This window comes from Aulonocara sp. 'chitande type north' Nkhata Bay, linkage group LG4, assembly GCF_057382095.1.
Source record: "Aulonocara sp. 'chitande type north' Nkhata Bay isolate Kocher_YH1m ecotype deep benthic linkage group LG4, A_spYH_male_GT1.1, whole genome shotgun sequence".
Lineage (NCBI taxonomy): Eukaryota > Metazoa > Chordata > Actinopteri > Cichliformes > Cichlidae > Aulonocara > Aulonocara sp. 'chitande type north' Nkhata Bay.
The window spans coordinates 32552328-32574071 of record NC_141347.1 but is presented as its reverse complement, the minus strand read 5'-3'; the positions used below and the strand labels follow the sequence as shown (position 1 = coordinate 32574071).

Sequence of the window (21744 nt, the reverse complement as noted above, 5' to 3'; positions counted from 1 at the left end):
AAAATGAAGATGCAATACAGCCCACTGAAGAAGAAAGTGCTGAGGATAATTTTCAAAATGATGAAAGTAAAGAGCAGACAAATGGAGAAGAAACTCCACAGTGCTCAGTATTTACTGAAGGCACACAGTCAGAAAGCTTACGCAGAAGCCAGCGCACACGCACTCTCACTGAAAAGGGACAATCCTTACAAGAAGCCAAGTTAAATGACTTGACAAACAATTTTGAGCGAGTTTACAAGAAGTAGAAATACCACATAAACTTATTTAAAAGAATGGTGAAGAGTAAAGACATTGAGTTAATACCTGAAGCTGTAAGTGTTATAGACACTAGTATGACTGACATCTGTAACATTCATGATGAGATCAGAAAAATACAAAGTCCTGATATTGAAATGCGCAGAAGATGTGATGTGTGCATGGCTATCAGTGAAACTGCCAGAGCAAAGGCTCGGTGCCTTTTAGAAGAAGATGGTGATCCAAATAGTATACCCTGGCCTGATTCAGAGTCCGTGTATGACAGCAGTTCATCCAGTGCTTCTTCAAGGATCACATATAAGTCAAGGTCTATCTCTGGGATGTCAAAGCAATCATATCTGGTCACACTACAACAAAGACAAGAAGCTGCAGCTGATGTAGCAGCTACAGAAGAAGTCATTAAAATAATGAAAACACAGCATCAGTGTGAGGAAGAAATCAGAGTACTTGAAGTTGAGGATGCAAGGAAAAGAGCTCAATTTCTAACTGAGAGCACCTCAATAAAGACAAGGTTAGATGAAAAGAGAAAGGAAGTGGAACTTTTGAGAGAATTGCAAAAGCGTAATGCAGCACAAGCAAGATTGAAAGTGTATGCTGAAAGTGTGAATAGTGAGGATGAAGACAAATCTCCTGTTCATTCCCAAGTAAGACAAGATAGTTCCGTCCCGCAACCAAGCTTTCCAAATGTGAACTCGAAACCATTCATCCCATCTCAAGTTAGAGCTCCGCAACAAATTGCACCTCTCCGAGCCTCTGTCCCTCAAACAGCAATTCGTAGTGCAAATGAAACGCCCTCCACTGATCTTGTAAGGATGCTCGCTGAAGCTATCACTGCAAACAGAATCCCAATCCCAGAGCCTCCAGTCTTCACAGGTGATCCACTGCAGTATAATGACTGGAAGTTGTCTTTTCAAACATTAGTTGACCGCAAGAATCTGCCAATTCAAGAAAAGCTATTCTTCCTGAGAAAGTATGTTGGAGGTTCAGCGAAGAAGGCTATTGAAGGACATTTTCTGGTTGGAACAGACACCGCTTATCATGCTGCCTGGGAGATACTCAACGACAGGTTTGGAGATCCCTTTGTGATAGGCAAATCATATCGTGACAAGATTCAGTCATGGCCAAAAATTAACAACAAAGACACTAAAGATCTACGTGAGTTTGCAGATTTTCTAAGCAGTGTTGAGTCAGCCATACCTTATGTTCAAGGTTTACAAGTTTTGCATGACTGCGTGGAAAATCAGAGGATAGCTGCAAAGCTGCCTGATTGGCTAAGTGCACGGTGGAACAGAACGGTGACAGTTTCAAGATGAACACAGAATGTTCCCAGATTTTAGTCATTTTGTCAAATTCCTGAATAAAGAAGCAAGAATTGCATGTAATCCTATCACTTCTCTGCCTGCAATAAAGCCGACTGAACAAGACAAGCATGCATTCAAAGACAAGCCCAAAAGAAACTACATGCTGAATGCTAAGTCACTTAGTACAAGCTCTAGTGAAAGGACAAATGTCACATGTCTCTTTTGTAAGAAACCTGGTCACACGCTTCAGAAATGTCGCAAGATAATGGACAAGTCAGTTGAAGAGAGAGTAAAGTTTGTGCAGTCTGAAAAACTGTGCTTTGGTTGCCTCAAGACTGGTCATAACTCTAAGAACTGCACTTCCAGAAGTGTGTGTGACAAATGCCAAAAGCCTCACCCAACTTGTCTACATCAAGACAGAGAGAAAAGAGACAAGGAACAAAGAAAGAATAGCCAACAACAATTTAAGGCTAACCAGGAAACAGAGGTTTCTGAAGTACAAGAGCAAGTATCTAACCAAGTTACATCCAACAGAGTTGTGCAGCAAAAGTCAAAAGGTTGTACTTCCTCAGTTGTCCCAGTTTATGTATCCACTGTGGATGAACCAGAGAATGAAAAGTTGGTGTATGCTTTGCTCGATACTCAAAGTGACACCACTTTCATCTTGAAAGACACAGCTCAGTCGCTCAACGCCATGTTAGAGCCAGTTAAACTCAAGATTTCCACTATAACGTCCAAAACAAAAGTTGTTTCAAGCAGCAAGTTAAAGGACTTACAAGTAAGAGGCATTTACTCTGAAACGAGAATCAAACTACCAACAAGCTATACCAGAGACTACATTCCTGCTAACAGATCACATATTCCCACAAACAAAACAGCAGAGAACTGGTCACATTTGAAACATTTATCAAAGGAGATGGCTCCCAAGCTTGATTGTGAAGTTGGACTACTGATCGGATATAACTGTCCTCAAGCATTGCTCCCTCTAGCGGTGGTCAGTGGTGATCGAGACCAGCCATTTGCACAGAAATCTCTGCTTGGCTGGAGCATCATTGGCTACAGTGACTCTGAAGGTGATTGTGAAGATGAAATAGGAGTAAGCCATCGTGTTATTGTTAGACAAGTCTTGCCAGCTGTAGGACCAGCTCACAAGCTCAAAACGGAAGTTCACTTTGTAAGCAGAAACAAAGTCAAAGAAATACTTACTCCAGCCGAGATACTTCATGTGCTAGAGATGGACTTTGTTGAAAAAAGTGTTGAAGAAGAGTCAATGTCACAATTAGATCTACTGTTTCTAGCCAAAGTAAAAGAAGGCATAAAACAAAGGCAAGATGGCCACTTTGAAATGCCACTACCCTTCAGACAAGAAAGACCTGACTTGCCAAACAACAAACTTTGGGCAGAACACAGACTGAAGTGTTTAGAAAGGCGTCTCAGAAAAGACGAGCGCTACTACAAGGACTACGTGACTTTCATGCAAGACATCATAAAGAGAGGTGACGCAGAGAAAGTGCCAGAGGCTGAGCTAAATAATCAACCAGCATGGTACATTCCTCACCATGGCGTCTACCATCCGCAGAAGCCAAATAAGATCCGCGTCGTCTTTGATTGCTCTGCAAGGTTCCAGAATACATCGCTCAACGAGCATCTCCTGTCAGGACCTGACCTCACAAATACTCTTGTTGGAGTTCTGTGTCGTTTCAGGAAAGGACGTGTAGCTGTCATGTGTGACGTGGAGCGCATGTTTCACCAGTTTCATGTTGCCCCAAAAGATCAAGATTACCTCCGATTCCTATGGTGGGAGGATGGTAACATGGAAAAGTCCACATCAGTGTTTCGCATGAGAGTCCACTTGTTTGGTGCAGCATCTTCACCAGGATGCGCAAACTTTGGATTCAAGCATGTCGCTGCGCAAGGTGAAAATAAGTTCAGTGAAGCCACGGTGAAGTTCATGCAACGCATCTTCTACGTGGACGACGGTTTGGTGAGTGTGGATTCAGTGCAAGAAGCTATTCAACTTGTAAAGGAAGCTAGAGAACTGTGTGCCACCGGTAAGCTGCACCTGCACAAGTTCATTAGCAACAGCAAGGAAGTGATTGCTGCTATCCCAAAGGAAGAATGTGTAGCAGGAGCAACTGATCTGGATCTGGCACTAGGAGAGCCAAAGATAGAAAGAGCCTTAGGGGTCCAATGGTGTGTAAGCTCAGACACCTTTCAATTCAGGGTGATTGTAAAGAATAACCCCTTCACTAGAAGAGGAGTGCTCTCGACAGTGGCCTCAATATTCGACCCACTTGGATTCGTCGCTCCGTTCATTTTAGTTGGTAAGAAACTCCTCCAAAGAATGTGTCAGGAAAAGCTGGACTGGGACAAGCCGCTTCCAGAAGATCTCAAGCCTCAATGGGAAGCTTGGCTCAGAGACCTCCAGAACCTGTCCTCCATAAAGATATCACGTTGTTATGTCCCATCAACATCTGACCAAGTGAAGCAGTATGAGTTACACAGCTTTTCTGATGCCAGTGTAACCGGTTATGGTGTGTGCTCATACTTGAGAACAGTGACCAAGTTTGGAGAAGTACAGTGCACTCTTGTGATGGGTAAAGCAAGAGTCGCTCCTACTAAAGTGACAACCATCCCAAGATTGGAGCTTTCTGCGGCTGTAGTAGCTACGAGAGCAGCTGACTTTCTAAAGAGAGAATTGGAGATCCAAAATATTCAGGTGTACTACTGGACTGATTCCAAAGTTGTCCTTGGTTATATTAACAACGACGCAAGGCGCTTTCATGTATTCGTTGCTAACAGAATACAGAGAATCAGATCAAGTACAGAGCCAAGTCAATGGCGATATGTTGCCTCTGAACAAAATCCTGCAGATCACGCATCACGTGGAGTCATGACAAAAGAACTAGTACAGTCCAACTGGTTCACAGGACCAAGTTTTTTATGGCAAAAGGAACTACCACAAGAAGATGCTAAAGTGAAAGAGATCAGTATCGAAGATCCAGAACTCAAAGTCACAACAGTATTCGCAGTTAAGGCAAAAGAAGAGAAATCCATTTTAGAACGACTGGAAAAATTCTCAGATTGGACGAGAGTTGTGAAAGCAATAGCAAGATTAAGACGACGTGTAAAGTATGCAAAGAACTCAAAGTAAATGTCCAATGAAAGTACTACGTTGGAAGAAAGGAAAGAAGCCGAGGAGTTCATCATACAGACAGTTCAACAAGAAGCATTTGGAAAGGAAATTAAGATCATAAAGGATAAGGAGGAAGTCAGACCATCTCACTCAAAGCTACTTCAGTTAAGTCCATTCCTTGATCAACACAATATCTTGAGGGTAGGAGGAAGACTTACAAAAGCATCAATCCATCCCAACATCAAACACCCAGCCATTCTGCCAAAGAAACATCATGTGTCGCACCTGCTCATCAAACATTTTCATGAGAAGACGCATCATCAAGGCCGAGGGATGACAGTAAATGAGATACGGTCCAATGGCATATGGGTAATTGGCTGCAGTACTGAAGTATCGTCATTTATATACAAATGTGTCAAATGTAGAAAGTACAGGAAAGGCAATCAAGAACAAAGGATGGGAGACCTGCCACCAGAAAGACTGGAAGCTACCCCTCCATTTACATACAGCGGTATGGACTGCTTCGGACCATTCTGTGTAAAAGAAGGGAGGAAAGACTTGAAGAGATATGGACTCTTGTTTACATGTATGTGCTCGAGAGCTATACATATAGAAGTTCTAGATGATCTCAGTGCAGACTGTTTTCTCAATGCACTCCGTTGTTTCATAGCAATACGTGGCAACGTAGGTCAGCTGCATTGTGATCAAGGCACCAATTTTATCGGTGCAAGAAACGAGCTTCTAACGCAAGCAACTCAAGAGAAAGTCAAAGAGCTGGGAATAACTTTCGTTTTCAACCCACCTGCTTCTAGCCACATGGGAGGAGTCTGGGAGAGGCAGATTTGGACAATAAGAAATGTTCTGAAATCCATTCTTGACCAGTCAGCTTCAAGATTAGACACTTCATCATTGAGAACGTTCATGTATGAAGCTATGGCAATAGTAAACAGTCGACCACTAACTGTAGAGTCTATCAACGACCCTGTAGGACTGGAGCCGTTGACACCCAACCATATTTTGACGATGAAGTCAGCAGTGATCTCACCACCACCTGGAGAATTCGCTAAAGAAGATCTCTACCTCCAGAAAAGATGGAAACGAGTACAATATTTGGCGAATGTATTTTGGACAAGGTGGAGAAAGGAATATCTGTTAAACTTGCAACAGAGAAGCAAATGGAATAAAAACAGAAGAAATGCAAAAATAAATGACATTGTGTTATTACAAGAAGACTGTCTTCCAAGAAATCAATGGAAACTCGCCAAAGTTGTGGAAGTCACTCCAGGAGCTGACGGCAGAGTCAGACAAGTTAAGCTTCTCATCGGTGACTCTACTAGAGACAATAAGGGGAAGCACACAACTAAGACGATTTTAAAGAGACCCATACATAAGACTATACTTTTACTTGAAGCAGAGTAAAGACTCAACATAATGTTTATTGGTTAACCTTCGCTAAGTTCATTGTTGGGTCAAATTCCTTTAGGATCACACATGCTGTTGCGATAGTGTGATGGTGGGAGTGTAACAGTTGGTGAAATGTTAGTATTTGACCACTAGGCGGAGCTCTTGTAATGATAATGTAACTAACTCATTTTATTTTGTATGTTTTATTTTTGTGTTGAGCATGTTAACATTTCCCTTTTTTGCCTACCGGATTGGTGTACAGTTAATTTGATACATGGAAAATAGCCGGTTAATTTTGTAAATATAAGGTAAGGGCAGAGGTCACTTCCTGTTTTGGAAAAAAGTCAGAGAAGCTGCGCATGGTGACGGTCTAGCCGTGTAAAAGTCAAGCTAAGAAAGAAGAAATAAGCCCTAAGTTCCAGTTACACCGGTTTGTCTACTTGCAGGCCAAAGTGGTATGTTTGTTTATATTTTGTGAATTTTATATTGTAATATGTTTTAATGCTGAAATATAATTTTCTTGTACATTTGTATTCACCAGTTCTACGGTGTACCTGTACGTTAAGAGAAGCACAGTAAACATCAGTAAAGAAGAACTCTCGTGTCTCTCGTGTATGTGTACAAGCCGGCATACTGATGGATTTAACAACCTTATTTTGCTGCTCATGCCTGGAAAAATTACATCTTTATAGCTGGTCTGGAAACGCCTAGGATTTCCCCCAGATGAGCTGGATGAGGTGGCTGGGGAGAGGGAGGTCCTCCCTTTTGTGTTAGACTTCTGCCTCCAAGGGGCTGGAAATGGATGGATGGACTGTATTGCTTAATAAGATTTACGGAAAAACTCTGCTGTAATGTCCCCCAGTGTGGCCATTTGTAATTTCTAATCTAATTTCAGCCCACACAAATCAACAGCAGTGATCACAAAACGGTGTATAACTGAATACAGTAGTGAGATCTTTAACCAGGTCTTCCCATTAACACCTGACCTGTCCAGAGGTTCAGTCAATGAGCTCGTCAATAGCTTCAATGCTAAAATGTTAAATGTCATTGACACTATTGCTCCCATTAAGGTGAAGGTTATCTCTGGAAGGAAAAAGTCTCCATGGAGAAACTCCACACTGGTGAAAAATGAAAAAAGAGAGTGTAGGAAAGCTGAGCGCAGATGGAGAAAAACAAACCTCCAGGTTCATTATGACATCTATAAAGAGAAACTTCACAATTATAATTTACAACTGAGGAGTGCAAGGAGGTCCTACTTCTCTGACATCATCACCAAAAACAGTCATAATGCTCGGGTCTTATTTTCTACAGTTGACAGGCTAACAAACCCTCCTGTGCCAGTGGCAGCTGAACTTCATTCGACCATGGCCTGCAATGACTTTGCCAAATTCTTCACAGAAAAAGCAATTGGTACATCAACAGCATATTCAGGATATGTACTGTGTCCACTGAAAAACTGTTTAAACACCATCAAACAGTTTCACCCGATTAACAGCAAAGACCTGAAGACATCTTAGGTCAACTGAACTCCTCCTGCTGTTTAGATGTCCTGCCAACAAGTTTTTTCAAAAAGGTCTCAAAGACTTTGGAGTCAGACCTGTTACAGATCGTCAACTTTTCTTTAATGTCAGGTGTGTTTCCAGAACCACTAAAAACTGCTGTAATAAAACCTATACTGAAAAAGGACAATCTTGACAAGACACAAATGAACAACTACAGGCCGATCTCAAATCTCCCATTTTTAAGTAAGATCATTGAAAAAGCAGTTTCTCAACAGCTCAATTACTTCTTAAAACAGAATAACTGCTATGATGCCTTCCAGTCAGGTTTTAGACAGAACCACAGCACTGAAACCGCTCTGACCAAAGTGTTTAATGACATATGTCTGAATACAGACAGTGGAAAAATGTCAGTCTGTCAGGGGTTGACATTTGTTCAAACACAAGTAAGAGAAATAAGACACTGTAGACCGACTCAGAGAGTATTAGAAAACGTGCGCACGGGTGAATGTCTCTGAGAAGACACACACACTGAGCGCAGGCTTGGTTCTTTATTTATAGTGAAAGTTAAGTTACATAGTACTTCCTCTTTTAACTGAAAGGGGAGAGGTCAGGCATTATCTCAGCTTATCTGACCTTGCACACATACAGTACACTGAAAATAACAATGCAGAAGTATATCATGCTTATCTGACATCACACACTGAGGTAAGGAATGCATTATGTTCTCTTTAACAATAAGCTTGGTTATGTGAAAATATATGAACACACAGAATATAAGGCACACTTGATTATATTGTATTATAGAGATTTGGTTATATTGTATAATGTAGAAAATCTCTTAACACAGTCTTAGTTTTACTGGATCTCAGTGCAGCATTTGATACAGTTGACCACAACATATTACTCAAACGACTGGAGAACTGGACAGGTCTTTCAGGAACTGTACTAAACTGGTTCAAAACATACTTAGAAAACAGGAAATACTTTGTATCAATAGGTAACTTCACATCTGAGCAGACAAGTATCACATGTGGAGTTCCCCAAGGTTCCATCTTGGGACCCCTTCTGTTTAACATTTACATGCTCCCACTGGCACAGATTATAAAGAACAACAAAATAAACTACCACAGCTATGCAGATGACACACAAATATATATCACAATGTCACCAGGAGACCGAGGCCCTATACAGGCTGTTGGTAAATGCATCGAGGAAATTAATGACTGGTTGTGCCACAATTTTCTCCAGCTAAACAAAAACTGAAGTAATAGTCTTTGGTGCCAAAGAAAAACAATTACATGTCACCAGAGAACTTCAATCTATACACCTAAAAACCACAAACCCGGAGAGAAATTTGGGGGTAGTGATGGATGCAGACCTAAACTTAGAAAAACACATTAAGACAATAACAAAATCAGCTTACTATCACCTCAAGAATATTTCAAGGATAAAAGATCTGATGTCTCAACAGGACCTGGAAAAACTAGTCCCTGCATTCATCTTTAGTAGGCTTGATTACTGTAACAGCATCTTTACAGGTCTACCTAAAAAATCAGTCAGACAACTACAGCTCATTCAGAACTCTGCTGCTCGAGTCCTCACTAAGACCAAAAAAGTGAACCACATCGGTCCAGCTCTGAGGTCTTTACACTGGCTGCCTGTCCATCAGAGGATAGACTTTAAAGTTCTGATGCTGGCCTATAAAGCTCTGAATGGTTTAGGACCAAAAATACATCAGTGACCTCCTGACCCAGTATGAACCTTCCAGATCCCTCAGGTCATTTGGATCCGGTTTTTTATCAGTTCCCAGAGTCAGAACCAGACACGGAGAAGCTGCATTCAGCTTTTATGCTTCATATATCTGGAACAAACTCCCAGAAAGCCTCAGATCAGCTGAAACACCCAGTTTATTTAAATCCAGGTTGAAGACTCCTATTCTCAGCTACATTTGAATAAAACACCAAATCCACACTGTTAAGCTTAAATTTCAAAACTTACATTTTAACTACTGATTTTATCTACTGTCCTGATTTTATCTACTGTTTTTTAATCAATTTTAACTCATGCTTTTTATTTGTTTTTGTTCTTTAATGTCTCTAAAGCACTTTGAATCACCTTGTTGTTGAATTGTGCTATATAAATAAACTTGCCTTGCCTAATCTAATCTAATGTCGGCCTTCACTGTTTCCTCTCTTGTAGCCGTAGGAGAGATGTCTTATCGAGTTATTGTTAATAGTCATAGTTAGAGCATAGTAATGGTTTCCTATTTAACTGAAAAAAGGCAGGGCAGCTTTACAGGTCTTTATTGAATGTAAGTTTTATCTGTAAAGGCAAACATGTTATGAACCATTTTAGATAAGGACCGGGGAACAGAATACAAACAAAATAAATGAAATATGAACATAAAAATTCAGTCTAGACAGGATGAGCTGCAAAATGGCCATGCTGAACCTCATCCTTGAGTCCTTGATCTTTTTCTGTAGGGCATGGTTTGCTGATCCATTATGGAGCCTCTAATACCTGCAGCTGGGTCCAGTTCTGGGCAGACCCACAGAGTCTGCTTTATGTGATTTTCAGTGGTACAGACACTGTACCTTTCAAATGCTGTTTGACATAATAAGTGAATCTCAATCTTTGAACAAAGACAAACATTACATGTAATCAGATTACATTCAGACAGTCTGTCTGCTTTTAAAACACCCCTTTAAATTCCTTTAGTTTAGTCTTAGTCTTAAAAATCATTTCTGTTCCTTACCCAAATATCCACATCATATCCAAGGTTCCATCTGTAACACAAAATGTTTCCATTAGTGTGACTGATTGCAAAACAAAGAACAGATGTCTTTTATTTAAACAATGATTGCTACAGTGACCTACAATAAATGTTGCAGTGCAAGGAAGCTGGCTGACCCTTACTGTCCACAGAGTGGAGGTCTCTGTTTTCTCTGTCTCCATAGTTCCTGCTTCCTGGAACAGGACCCTCACCTGCCACAGGTCTACGGAGTGGCTTTTCTGACAAAAGACTGTAATTTTTTTTAATTTGTATTATTTTTTGTCTTCTGCTATTCCTGGAGTAAGGATGTGATGCCAGTATTACAACAATGGTGTTTCAATCACAAAGATGCATAATATTGTTTTTTCTTTATAGAATCAATGTGATCTGTCGATTGTTATGACAGCAGACTCTCAGACAGAGTTGAAATTAAACTTTAAGACATCTCAGGCTGTTCATGTTTTTGTATATATAAAAATGTTCAGAATATCTATTCACTTCTCATAAAAGATATAGGTGTTTGTTTTCACATAGGTTATGTTTTACTGGTTCACCCCATTTGTTATATATAGCTCCTGGTTGGCTTGTGAACTCAAACAGGTTTGACACACCTAGAGACTCCAGTTGTGAACCACCAAAACACATCAGTTAAACTCATACAGATATTTTGCTGTATTCCCACAGACATGCTTTCTCTTACATCATAGAAACATTTTATAAGAAAGCCTAGCCTTTGTGTCAGACCATATTACAATCTGCTGGAAATGTAAAAAACAAAACAAAACAAAAAAAACCACACACACACAACTTAATTTTTCCACATTCTTGTTTCCACATCTTTTGGTTTTGTTTGCAAAAAAGGATTTATGAGTTTGTTTGGAAACTGTTAGTCTTTGCTTTGTATTTCCTAGCACCATGCATGGTGGTGTTTTGGAGATTGCTATGCAAAACCTCAAAATGGGGGACACCCAGGTCTACAGGAACACTATTTAGCAAACTCTAAAGGAACTCCCTTTTCCTTCTGAGTCATAGAAGTTCAAATCCAGCTGGTTTTAATATAGCATGACAACAAGTTTCCACATGACTTCAAGGAGTGATTCTCTCTACCTACCGCAATGGGTAAACACTTGGATACATAGAAACCGGAGGACACAATGTAACCATGGGGATATGGTGTGGGCAAATATGCATACTGAAACAAAAACAAGGATTTAAAGTTGTGCAAGTGGTTTCCAGGGATGGGATGTAGTGATGTGTATCAGAGTTGTTATGCAACCAAAGACTGGGATGACAGACAATGAGATCAGGGCACCGCCCTGATGCCAAGCACAACACACGAGGCCTTGTACAAAGGATTAAATAAATCTTTATTTGTAATGACAAAAAAAAATTAAACATTCCAATTGTGACACAATAAACATTTATTCAAACAGTATAAAACATTTTATAAACTCTGCTAAATCAATAAAATATTAGTAACCTGAGTAGTAAATGCATGTAAATTGAGTTTACATTGTCACTATTAATACTGTGCATATTGATAATATTTAATGTGAAATGCATATCTAAAATTAGTACATGCCACAGAAATGGATAGAACAACAACGTAATAATTATGTTGTCTTCACCATTTGCCCCATCTAGAACTAGTTCATTAACAAATGTAGTTAACGGTTCTGATGGAATCAGTGGTCAACATTTTATAATGAAGCTTATTTTAACTTTGAATTAAGGCATTCTGTGGATGTTGGCAGAACTGAAAACACCAACACAAGACCAAGAACAATACTGCTTTATCGGTACTGCATAGTTTTTAAAGCTTGAATGTCGAAATGAATGCCGTTTCAAAAATGTTATGAAAGCACCTTTTAATCTACTACGACGAGAATTATTGAGACATCTTTTATAAAACTATGTTTATATGCTCTGTATAAAAGCTCTGTTACACTGTCCCTACTGTAAGGCACAGTACTGCTTGTTTCTCTACAACATTAATAGACAACAGGCATTATTTACGTATTGCGATCCCGTCTGTTTACATAGCAGCTTCTAATAAATGTTGCTGTGGTTGAGCTCAGATCAACAGTCTTTGGAGTTTTCTGAAGGAAATGTGCTAATCCATTTCTTTGTGCGGGCCAGACATTCATCCCAGCTGTACAAGGGGCGGTAATCGAAATGACGCTCAGCTTTGTCGGTGCGCACTGTGAAGGTGGTGCTAACAACGGCCAAGGTGTAACTGTTCAGCAGCGGCGTGTAGTTGTATATGGGTTTTAGTAACCAGTGCATCAAATCATTAAACATGGCCAGAAACCATAACACCATTGTGGGTATCCGTGCCTTTCGAAAGTTAAACTCTGAGAACAACACCATGTTGAAATCTTCGTAGCTTTTGTAGGGTGAGTCATCGTAGCAGTAGAACGCTTCTCCTCCAACTTTCTCTGGGCGCTCTCTCAAAGCTTGGGCTGCAAGGAGATGCATCCAGGCAACATTGCCTAGGTAGACAAGTGGATAAGTAACGGATTTAATTATGGTGATGGTAAAGAGTGCAAAAATACATCAATTGTAGATACTACTTTAGTCATTTAATCTGCATCCAAGTGACATCCTTTCTATCCAGTTGTGGCTGATACTGCATGCCTTACATGCATGCATTTGTAAAATGTATTAATATCATAAATGCAATCATATTCTGTTAGGAGATCAGAGGATTTGTGGTGTGAATTGGATGCATGTATACATGTTCACCGATAATGACCATCTGGTATTGAATTTATTATAAACGGATTAAAAGTTGCTTAAGAGCATCAGGGTTTCTTATCATATTATCATCTGAAATTCTAATGTTATGAATTGCGTTAGGTGTAAAACCGTAAACTTCCTGCGAAGTGCAGAGGAAGTGCTTCTACATGCTACATCTGCTTTAAAAATGACGGCGCCTTTAACCAAGTTTTCAGTGCCACATAGGAAACATCACAGAAGTGGTAATTTTACCTGCATAAACTCGACCGTGTTCAACATGATCTGGGATGCCTCCAACAATCAAGCCTCCCCTTTGAACACCCTGCTTATAGAAGTCCTTTATTAGCTGGTGCCCCTCGCCATAGATCCCCGTTGGCCTCAGTGAGCATGTGTATAAGTGCTTACCACCCTTAACCTGGACAGGAAATAAAAACAACTTTTAGTTTCCAGGCCGGAGGCAGATAAAATAAAAGAAGATTTAGATATAATTGTAAACAGCAAAAATTACACCATTGTACCACCGCATAGCCACAAGGGAAATTCTCACATTCTGTGGCAAAGTTGCACAAGAAACCACCCCCCCCCACACACACACTATGACTTTGTTTTTTTAAAGGCTCCAGTCCAGCTCAGCAAGAGACTAAAAAACAAAAACATCTGCATATCTCGAGCCTCTGCATGGAACTGCCCAGTCAGAGTTTATCCAGGTTAAGCCTTTTTAGAAACTAATCCTTTTACTGGTTTCACTGCATTATCATAGTTCAGTTCAAATGTACATTTACTAAATCTGCTTCATTGTGATGTAGTTCAAACAGTATACCACTTTTCTTTACACAAAGTAAACATACCATTAATTTGTGAAATATATCTTACCTTGGTGCCATTAGCATCAAGCACAATTTTCTCTGCCTCTGACTTGCTCTTGGGGTAGGCCATGCTGTGTTTCACTGTATAAGGTGTGTCTTCATTGCCCCTACAAAGAAAGAAGTTAAACATTCAGAGAAGTGCTCAGGAGAAGATAATCACCTAGTATTTTCTTGACCTTGCTGTGTGTGTTAGGAATGTGCTTATGACGTACTAAACAGAAGTGTTGAAATGAACCTTGGCAAAGAAGAACAAACCTGATATCCATGTTTATTTGCAAGTTTTTCAAAGTTTGTTCTTATCTTTTTTCCAAATCTACTGTCTAAATAGAACAAATATTTGTAACAAGAGAAGGAAAAGGTTCATTCTTATAGGGTAACGTCAGAACTACAACAGCTTCCAAGGTGCCTGTGTACGTGCAAAGAGTGCACACCATCTGGAAGGCAGACAGCACGTCCAGCACGTTTGCTGGGCGTGATTTTCCTCATGTGACAAGGGCATTATGTGGAATTCTTTAAATCCATTTGTTACTTTAAATCCATTTTTGATATTGATAGTAATATGCTGCGACTTTAATTCTACTAGGAAATACCAGAAAGCCAATCTGTCTCAGTGGCTGGAGATGGGCTGACGTAGAAAGATCTCAGTAGATAAGAGGGCATCCACTTGGAATGATTATATCAATATTTATCTTTTGAATCTTCATCTAACAATCTGAGAACATATTGTACTGTGAAAAAGCTTTGCACGTGTTCTACGTCACACATCAACAAGAAGGTGCCTGATTGGTCCCAGATCCTTCTGTAGCATCAAACATCCCAAAGAATCATCAAAAGAGACAAAAAGAACAAGGAGTCCAGCCTCAGATGCTGGCCTCTGTAAAGCCCTAATCTCAAGATCATGGAGCCAGTCTGAGATTAGCAGGCAGCACTCAGAATTTTACTGGTACAGGTTGGAGGGTAAAGGGTGCACATGCTAAATATGTGGTCAGAGTTTCTGCAGCGCAAACTCTTTTGTTTTTAACCCTTGGTAGTGGTTGGCCAGAATAGATTAACCGTAAACCTTCAGGAACTGGGTGGAATTTCCAACCAGACACTTAAATATTGAAGAATGCCCACTTGTGCACCGTCACCTTAACCTTAGTGCATACAAGCATTGCACACCAGGGTTTTTCATTTCGGTCATGGGTGACAATGGGAAAAACCCTACCTTGAAATGCTTTCAGCCAAAGCACAAAAACTGTTCCCTCTAACCGACATATGCCAGTAAATGGTCTGTCTGGGTCTCCTATTCCTATACTCAAACAATATGATGGTGAACTATACACCTGGATCTGACTCACGCCTTTAGGAGTGAACTTTCCATTTGTCATCAGTCTTGATTCAAGAGTCATTTCTATTTTGGTTTCTGCTCATTCTTACCCAAAATATTCCATAGCTACACAGGTATGGACATGCCACTCAAATGATGTCACTGAAAATGATGAATACACAGAAAAACCCGGAGACAGCCCATATTTAGAAATCACATTGTGTTGCCTTTTCCTCTCATGACAGGCAAAAAACCTGGCAAATGTACATTACATAACATTTTTTATTTGTTATTAAATAATTCAGAACTATTCCTCTGGTATCAACCAACCTTGAGTGACATAACTGTCAATAGCATGCCAATGCAAATGATGGTTGCAAAACAGTTTGAACTTTAAGCTCCAGATTTAAAAGCTGTTTAACTGCAGCAACATTACATAACAAGTGCGTGACATAAGTCTGGAAAATATTAAAGCACTGGCAAAAGAAAGCTCAGACAGTAGCTCCCATTTAATGTCTTTTAATCAGAATAAACTACCTTGATCACTCGGTTGAATAACACACAGAAAATACTAAATACTGCATTTGTCATTGACGTTTGACTCCACCCCATCATATCTTGCGCTGCACAAGTCATGTGTTAAATGATGGTGCTTTTAAGATAAGAGTGGTTACAAGGCAGCAACTACAGAAAATGAACTAGATGAGCTAAAGCACTTCTTCAAATGGGTTTAGATGTCTACTATGTTGGCTCAGTCAGCATAAAAAAATAAGAATAATTAAAAAAAACCAACAACAACATTTTAAACAACTAACAATGTTATAGTTTTTGAATTTCACCTCTTAAAGTGATCTCCATTGATGTTGGGACCGACCACTTCCATGCTGCTGGTATAGAGGAGGCACTCTATGCCGCACTCCACACAGGCTTTGATGACATTCTTTGTTCCTAAGAGGAAAAGAAAACATCGTTTTTAGCAAGTCTGCTCACTTTTGTGTTGATAGAGCAGACTGTAGCTCAAAGGACACTGTGACACAGAAATAGTTTATTCCATCAGTGCAGATTTGAAGAAAGCTGCTATTTTTTATTTTTTTAATGGATTGCTTCAAATTACTATATGAAACATCTCTGTGTGAATAATTTAAACGGGACCCATGCGTGTTCTGTTTGTATGAGAGGATGCCACGAATATTTCTGGCTTCCACTATTGAGGCTATTGTTTACGTATCTGAAAGTTAAAAACAAAAATCTACGGAGTAAACACTTGACAAGCTGCATAGTTAACATTTGTTAAAGTGCTGATGAGAAAAAGAAGTGCTGATGTGTTTAATTTGCCATCTGAGCAAAACAAAACAAAAAAGAAACCCACAGAGTTCACAAATACCATGCACAACTGCACAGACAACCATACCACTCCCTGTAAAGTGACAGACTTATCAGCACCAATGTGGTAGTAGATTATCAGGAACGTATGCCATATTTCACTAGAACAGAGCGAGAGGTTTCACGCGCTACAGAAAAACTGAAAAAGCCAGACCAAAAACACCTCTACAAAATCTAACAGTAAATTTGCTGAATATGTGTTGTGATACTCTATTCTTGGCAAAAGTGATGAACTGAAATTACCAGCACTGTCAAACCTACAGCTTTGCTGCTAGCACAGTTAAAACTAATCTCACTTTAAAGGCAAAAATACATAGAACAGGACACAGATAAGACAGAGGAACAGACCATAATTTAAGATTCAATTTAGGTAAACCAGTTCCACAGTCTTCTATGCATAGTGGCTCACTGGCATGATTTCTAGGACACCTAATTAAAAACAGGAAACACTAATTAAATTTGTTTGATCTGTGCTTTTCCTGATGCAGTAATGTTTACCCTCTGCAAGCTCTGCTGTCTAGCTTTTGTGCCAACATGTGGTCTGAAAGGAGGTTAAACATTGCAGCTACAGCCTAAAATACACAGGCTATAAGTGTTTACAATATACTGCTGTTAGACTAGCATTTTAAATCTATACCAGTTATGAGAAGAAGAGAGATTTTAACCAGACACTAGAGGAGGAGGAACTAACAAGAATGTGTTGAAGAAAACCCCTTGACGCCAACACAGGGGAAATATTAAAATTCTTGAAATATTTTTCAGGTCCGTGAGGCCAAATGGGACAATCTCCTTGGACCGAGTAAAACAGACAGATGCAACTACTGGATCTTATCAGATTTTTACAGAAGAAAAACTTTAACTGTAGTGGTTTGTTCATATACACTCTAGCAATCCAAATAATTAACATCCATATGGAAAAAAGCTGACCTCTGCACGAGATCTTTGGGAGCCTACAGACAAAACTGCCTTTAATCTGCAGTGATTGTTTTTGGGGTACAGATATTAAAAGCAAAGCCTCACCAGCAACATTTGCATCCCTTCTTTATTACTGTGATCAGTGTCTTCAATCTGGTTTTAGATTCAGATCAATGAAATGTTTTTGTTTTCCTTCATCGCAGCACATCTGGCATGCTGCCGTCAATAAAATTCTTTAGTCACTTGAAAGTCAGCGCCAGAGACATTTCAGGAACTCGGGGAAAATAGGCTGCAGCATTTCCTGGCTGACAATTGTAGTCAACAAGTCCACTGAAAACAAATACCTCTTAAGTATAAAGAAGGCTGAATAGCTTATTCCTCTTCGTCACAGAGCTCCACTGTTTTCCACACACCATTTGATTTAAGGTTCAGTTAGCTGAATATTTTTTGAGTTTGTCTAACATGATGCCAACCTACTGTTTTAAATGTCCAAATACCAAAAATATTATAGAGATTAATGATAGCAAAAGCTTCAGTGTTTGAGCCAAATTTATCTCTTGAGAGCCATTTTGCTACATAAAACAGTAGAAGGAATGTTTAGACAGATTTTAAAGAATACAACCTGCCCACCTTCAAAAACCCCTAGAAACAATAGTAAAATAAACCCAGTAAATTCCACAGACCCGAAGAAACGATACTTTTGGGAAGCATTTAAAATAGTTTTCCAGTCAAGAGTAAACTCATTGGTTAACTGTTATTTTGGACTGCTTTTGGCAATCCAATACATTTATGAGTCACTAACTTTTCCAGGTTTGAACAAGGTGTTTTTATTTAACTGAGACACTTGACACACAAATCTGGAGTCTGTCTCTGATGCTCTCATGTGCAAATAGAGCTCTACAGTGACATATGATCAGTTAAACCTTGACCTAAATGTATAATTCAACCGACTCTATTTAGTCATAGTTTCAGTCAGTGAATAGTGACACTACTCTCATCATGTTCCAAAAAAGTAGAGGGGAAGAAAATGGGTTTCCCCAGCAGTTCGCTTCTCGTCTGCACAAAGGAAACCCATCTCCAATAACAACTTCAGCATCATGTAACACTTAAACTCACCGCTAAATTCCACACTAACAGCATCAGCCAATTAGAGTTGAAGTTTAAGAGAATCTGAGACCTCTGGTGTTTAAACAAAGTATCCTTTCATAAAGACGAAACAACACTTTGAACACACAAAATGACCCTTGACTGAAACAAGAGGAAACCACACCTCAGACCAGAAATGTGAATATGTGAACTATAACTATTTTTCCATTTTTTGGTTGAAGGGAAACGTTCAGCCTTGGAAGTCATCCAAAGTAAATGTAGCCAAGGTTCTCCTCTAAATATCTTTCTGTGGTAAAATGTTTTTCAAGTTTAACTGTTGATTGATGTTTCCACCCCACCCCTTTTCCTTGTTATCACTTTGATCTTTCCAAGCCTCACCTGTTACGTTGACAGAGTAGATGAGGGGCTCTGGGACTTTGTACCAAACATCAACCAAGCTGGCTGTGTGGATGACAACATCGGTTCCACGGGAGGCCTCCAACACAGATTCATAATCCGTGATATCTCCTTGAATGACAACCACTCTTGTCCGCTCTGGGTAAAAAACATGAAAACACAAAGTTAAAAACAAACAAATAAACCTGAAAATAATGTCCATATTCTCCCGAGAATTCCACAAGGATGTTACAAATACACTGAGGAACAAACAGTTTGTTTACCAAGCAACTTCAAAACAACCTCATTCTTTTCCCAGCCCGCCCTGATTTCATAATAGCAGTGTTATTTCCAGGTGTGATTTGCATCTTTCCGAATCATCAAGGCAAGTCCAATTTTATCCAAAGTGATAATGTCTTATTTTTAAATTCCACAGAAGTTTAAAACAATATAAGAGATCAGTCTCCACTGTTGCGCTGACATGGCAAAAATATTATGAAGGCCTTGAACCTATAAATTATCTACCATTTGTCCTTGAAACGCTGATAGCTCTGCACCTGGACTTTCACACAGAGATTCTGCTGAAATTCAAACTCTGTTTTATGGGTTTTGATTCTTAGATGGATCACTAGTCTTTTTGTTGGGGCATTAGTCACAGCTTTGAGGGTCTTGTCTTGCTTAACTTCTGTATTTTACTGTAAGCAGACCAGCAATCAAGGAAATAAAACATATCTTGGCTTCCAAGTGATTTCAGTAATGTTTCCCAGGAAGCAGGGAACAAAAACAAACACATCATGTGAACCACCTTTGGTCACGACTTCTGGTTCTATGTAAACCAACAGGTTAGCATTCAAATTATTCAGAAGGTGCTGAAAGTCACGGCAGGTGCAACAACAAGACACGACAGGTAAATTAGGGTGGGCTCAAAACACAGCTTTCTTTACGTTGCCAAGGTGATTAAAAGCATATCTGAGACACAAACATCAGGGTATGCCATTTTTTTCCTTATAAGTAATGCTGTACCTGCTCGAGGTATTTCATTCAAACAGACTCTAATTAAGATGACATAAAGCTGGCACGCTAAAGGTTTGAGTTACGATTCTTATCAGGAATGCGGTGGCGAAGTGATGAAGACAGTTTTGTTTTCTCTGGAGAATTACCATGAAAAGGAAAATGCTGCCGAATAAAACAAACAGCTCGAGTGATTTACGACAATATATCTGCGCGTATGTCTGTTTGCCGGTGAAAGATTTAACGTTAAATCGGTATATTAGCTAACGAAGTTCCGCATTATAAACAGAAACAGCATTGCATGACATAAGTCACGAACAGTCAAGAAGCGCTTCTGCTCGTCTTACCTGTGCTGAGATCATGCAAGGTCGGATCTACGCGTTTGTCAAACACCCGTATCTCCTCTAGACTGTCCTCCTTTTCCAGGAGAATTCTCAGTAAATGCTGGCCGAGAAACCCACAGGCACCGGTGAGCAGATACACAAGACCCCGCTGGTGTTCCGACATCGTGTTACGCTGATGAACTCTGTGCTCTGCAGCGGCGAGCTGGAGCTTTTGCCTATACTCGCCCCGCCCTTCCCGCCCACAGAGATGATGACACTGATGCTAACAGACTCAATAAACTGATCCGCAAGGCCAGCATTATTTTAGGGATGAAGCTGGACTCTCTTAATTTGGTGTTGGAGGGGCGAATGTTGTCCAAGATAAAGACAATGTTGGATAATTCCTCCCACCCACTCCATGACATGCTGGCTAGCCACAGGAGCATGTTCAGTGAGAGACTGACATCAAAAAGCACCACTGCACGACACAGGAAATCATTCCTTTATTTATCAATAAGTGAATTATTTGTATGTATATATTGTGCTACTTCTTGTACTTCTTGTATTGTCTGTTTTTGTTACTGTTTGTACTGGCACACTCTAACCAACATAATTTCCCCTAGGGATCAATAAAGTATTCTGATTCTGATTTACCCCTTTTTGTGTTTTTGTGGGTTGATCAGCCACTATTTTAAGTTTCCCCTTTGTCTCGCTAGGTAGGTCAGTTTGTTTGAGTTATAAGTATTGTTTGTCAACTTTGAGTAGAGTTCTGTTACTTTGACCCAAGATTTCGATTTTTTTGTGTAATGTAACCAACTTTGTTTTGAGGGGAGCTACGGGGGCCTCATCTTGCTTCCTTTACTTTCCTTCTGTCATGAATATATTGTCATAGTAAAATGGATCAGGAGACCTGTGAATGTAAAAGTAATGCCTTACACAAAATGGTCCATGTTTTTCTGCTGATGTTTTTAATATGTTTGCCTCTTGAACACACTCACCTACTTTTCACTGTGAGGAACAGTGGATCAGAAGAAAGTTGGCCTTATAGGGAGAGCACTAAAAAGATGGGAGTTGGAAATGCATATAGGGGCACATGTTAGCCAGCTGTAGCCTCGTCAACTCAGGTCACCATCTGTTCTCATCAGATTTCACTGCTTCCTCTTACAGTCTATGACAGTTGCAGATGCATTCATTTCCGGCACACAACTTCCTGCTCAACCAACATGCCTTTAAAGTGGCATAAGAGAGCGATCAACTAGAAGTCAGACTCTCACGCTTGTTTCCAATCTGAACATCCATATCCAGCAGGACACTGACTTGGTAAAGAAAAACACAAGATTTTCAT

The 21744-nt window shown here is 39.8% G+C and overlaps 2 protein-coding genes across 2 annotated transcripts; one reads left to right on the top strand and one right to left on the bottom strand.

Moving 5' to 3' along the window:
• Nucleotides 1-959: 959 nt before the first annotated feature.
• LOC147333049 (uncharacterized) lies at nucleotides 960-10045 on the top strand. The gene is made up of 2 exons (XM_086289977.1): nucleotides 960-6551; nucleotides 6638-10045. The coding sequence occupies exon 1, from the start codon at nucleotides 1576-1578 to the stop codon at nucleotides 4708-4710; it is 3135 nt and encodes a 1044-aa protein (XP_086146103.1). The 5' UTR covers nucleotides 960-1575; the 3' UTR covers nucleotides 4711-6551; nucleotides 6638-10045.
• Nucleotides 10046-11721: 1676 nt separating this feature from the next.
• Nucleotides 11722-20617, bottom strand: hsd3b7 (hydroxy-delta-5-steroid dehydrogenase, 3 beta- and steroid delta-isomerase). Its single transcript, XM_086289976.1, has 6 exons — nucleotides 20424-20617; nucleotides 19069-19224; nucleotides 16125-16233; nucleotides 13984-14083; nucleotides 13363-13525; nucleotides 11722-12863 (listed from the first exon to the last, which is right to left on the bottom strand). Exons 1-6 carry the CDS (start codon nucleotides 20581-20583, stop codon nucleotides 12451-12453), a joined length of 1101 nt encoding a protein of 366 aa, XP_086146102.1. The 5' UTR covers nucleotides 20584-20617; the 3' UTR covers nucleotides 11722-12450.
• Nucleotides 20618-21744: the final 1127 nt, after the last annotated feature.

Bases quoted from the DNA above. Each gene is read 5' to 3' on its own strand.
- LOC147333049 (XM_086289977.1), top strand. From the start codon at position 1,576: ATGTTCCCAGATTTTAGTCATTTTGTCAAATTCCTGAATAAAGAAGCA.
- hsd3b7 (XM_086289976.1), bottom strand. From the start codon at position 20,583: ATGTCGGAACACCAGCGGGGTCTTGTGTATCTGCTCACCGGTGCCTGT. The intron at 16,234-19,068 runs GTGAGGCTTGGA...TTTTCCTCTTAG, and splicing joins CTACTCTGTCAACGTAACAG to GAACAAAGAATGTCATCAAA. The intron at 12,864-13,362 runs GTAAAATTACCA...TTGTCTACCTAG, and splicing joins ACACGGTCGAGTTTATGCAG to GCAATGTTGCCTGGATGCAT.